The sequence below is a fragment of the Acanthisitta chloris genome, unplaced genomic scaffold (genome assembly GCF_000695815.1).
Source record: "Acanthisitta chloris isolate BGI_N310 unplaced genomic scaffold, ASM69581v1 scaffold14603, whole genome shotgun sequence".
Classification (NCBI taxonomy): domain Eukaryota; kingdom Metazoa; phylum Chordata; class Aves; order Passeriformes; family Acanthisittidae; genus Acanthisitta; species Acanthisitta chloris.
This window is the reverse complement of record NW_008664442.1, coordinates 83,824-86,875: the sequence shown is the minus strand read 5'-3', so window position 1 is coordinate 86,875 and position 3,052 is coordinate 83,824. Positions and strand designations below refer to the sequence as shown.

The window sequence follows — 3,052 nt, the reverse complement described above, 5'->3', positions numbered from 1 at the left end:
TTTCTGTTGCAGAATAAATCAAAGTAAAACATGACATTACAGGGCTTTTCTCATTCTGAATGTCTGTGTGGGATTTTTTTTTTTTTTCTCCTGCAGTTGAGCTAAAATTTAATCTGGACCAGTATGTCAATAAAAGATACCCAGGTCTGGTGAAAATAGTGCGCAACACCAAACGAGAAGGACTGATCAGAGCCAGAATCCAAGGCTGGAAAGCAGCAACCTCTCCTGTCGTCGGGTTCTTTGACGCCCACGTTGAATTCAACATTGGCTGGTAAGTGTTGGCTGTTCCCAGAGGGAGAGCAGTACTGTGACAGTGTGCCCTGTGTCTCAAAGGCTGTGGAAGATATTTGCTTAGCCAGAGGGAAGCTGAGAATCTGCAGGGATGAGACAGCTGCAGGCTGGTGTTATCACATTAGCAATTACTTTTGAATAATGTTCTTGATTATTGCAACATTGCTGACAGTCTTCTGCAATGACAAAGATCCATAAAAAAAGCTGTTGTGCCTGGCCTAGTACAGCTCAGCAGAGAGAGAAGTAATTTCACAATGGATGTGAAATCCCCAAAGCAATCAAATGGGGAGACACCATTAAGGAGGCTCTAGGCTGGAGGCAGATGGGTGCTTTTTTTTACCTCCTTGTCATTTTCTTTCATTACTTCTTAGAAACTTGACTACCAATCTGATTCCCTCATACATTTTCTTGCATTTATATTTGAGGGAAACATTAAATTATTTCCTGCATTTTTAATGGGGCTTGAAATTAGGGCACCTTTCCTCATCCCCTTTGGTTTGTGAGGGAGCAGTATGACTGTGGCGAGCACAGTTTTGGGTTTAATGGGCCAGATCTGCATTTGGAGTAAACCTTTGTAGCACCACTTGGTGGCCAATATTTGGCATTACTGATGTCAGGACTGAGGGAGCTGATATGTACAGTCAGCTGAAAAAAGGCTGCTGGGACCTTCAGCAAGTAAGACGTGTATTTTCCAAAGATAGTCTGGTATTTGATAATGATGATGCAGAGTTATGGTGGAAATGATTATGCTCTGCAGTTCTGGGAGATATCCTCAAATTAAAACTAAAAATAGCTGCACTTACAACTAAAGAGAAACTTAATTGCAAAGGAGCGTAGTGTTTATTTTTATATGTTCATGAATATCTTTATAAAATGGAAGATGCAGTAAAATAAGTGCACCTGGTTTATGTTAATCCCATTTTTTTTTCCCTAGGACTATGTTAGACTATAATAGCAGTTGTAGTAATGTTCTAGAAGCTTAAGAGCTGGTTTGATTTATTTATTTACTTTTAAATCAAGTAGATCTTTCAAATCATTGCAAGCATTCATCTAGGGTAATATCAGCTATGGGACAGCATGCTCTGGGTGCTGTTCCCAGTGCTTGCCCTGCCCAAGCTGCAGTTTTCTGAGGTCTACGGAGAATTTTGTTATCCTTTTATAAAGGGCCCTGAGATCTGACTGATGTGCTGTACCCAGAGAGGCTGAGCAATGGTGTCAGTAAGCAGGGAAGGGATTTGTGGTTGCTTCGGGGTTTGTTAAGGGGCTTTTTTAACCTTACTGCTTTGCATTAGTGTCAGAAAGGGTTGAAATCAGCATAGCAAGAACCTAGACTGCTCAGTAAATGAGAGTGTGTGTATATCCAAGATAAAAAGTGTTTGCATTTACTGCATCGTCCCCGGTGCTCTCCTTTCGGCAGCGCTCGAGTCTCAGCCGTTGTGCTGAGCCAAGCTCTGCTGCTGCTTTGAGACCACTCAGCTTTTGGAGTGGCCACAGCGGGTGAATGAGGATAGGAAATGTGCACCAGGAGCATCATGTATCCCTTTGTTTCAGAGCTGCATGAGTAGGCTCAGAGTGTTCCCTGCTGGTGTTTCTGCTGTTGTTCCCCTCCATGTTTGCTGCTGCTGAGAGCCATCTCAGTCCTTGTTCTACCCACATCCCCCTAGTTTTCATTCTGTCCACCCGTGCACATGCAGTTGCCTGTCATCTCCATTTTCATCTTCTCTTCTTTTACCTGTGAGGAACTGAAGTCCTTCCATCTGGACTGCTTTATTTTTTCCCTCCAGGTGAGCATTACCCCTATTCCACAGCCCTGTAAACCTGACAGGCAGGCAGGAGTCTCTTGCTAAAGTACTGCTGTTCTATTCTACAAAGTTGCATCTTGCATGAATGTTTCCACCTATTTTCAATGTGTATTTATGTATTCAGAGGCCACATGGATTGCTCCCACTCAAAGCTGTCTATGGATTATTTGTGAGGCAATTAAAAAGAAGCCAATTCCTTTACCACAGAAAAGAGCATTAGCTTTCTGTTTGGTTTGTGTTCCATCTAAAAGTCAAGTACCTGCAGTGCAATTTTAGTCTCCCAATCTATGGCTGCTTTACCTGCCTAATCAGTTGGGAGATTAATTCATAAAGAATCAAAGAAGGACTTCATCACTTTCTCATGAAATATGCAGGACTGACAACAGCAAAAAAACTTCTTTAAACAATAGTAGCCCATTTACAGGTTTCTTTGTTTCTTATATTGCACTATAGCATTTTATGGTCTCTCACAGCATTACTCTCCAGGGACACTTCTTCTAAACTAAAATACAATCTGGTAGGATATAAAAAAGTACTCTACAACCTGGCAGGTCAAATTAGCTATTGAATTATTTATTTTGCTGTGCTTAATTGCTGCTTTTTGGCTTCTCAGGTGTAGAAATACGTTATTGCAGAGCAGAGATTTTCGACTGACCTGTTCCCCTTAAGGCTTTTGACAGCATGAGCCAATAGTGCTGCTGTGAGAGCAGAAGTGGAGAGGACTGCCTGATAGGGAGGCCATTGCAATTAATTCTCAAATGGAATTTTAAATTAAAATTACATGATAATGTAGGTATACGGTTCATATGTAAAATTCTACCCATCCTGCTGTAGAAACTTGTCTGTTTTTAATGGTTAATTAATGTCAATAGGAGTTGGCATCCCAGCAGAGCCAATAGGTATGAAAAGCTCCTCTACTTGCCTGTCTGAGAGTATATTTAAGCTTTTATAGTTCAATT

The 3,052-nt window shown here is 41.3% G+C and overlaps 1 protein-coding gene across 1 annotated transcript in view; it reads left to right on the top strand.

Annotated features, from left to right (window-relative positions):
• Positions 1–3,052, top strand: part of LOC103799065 (polypeptide N-acetylgalactosaminyltransferase 9) — a gene marked incomplete at both ends in the record, with an annotated part of 105,982 nt that overhangs the window by 24,427 nt on the left and 78,503 nt on the right. The window contains one exon of the mRNA XM_009071359.1: positions 97–271. Coding sequence (XP_009069607.1) covers positions 97–271 — 175 coding nt within the window. The remainder of the gene's footprint in view (positions 1–96; positions 272–3,052) is intronic.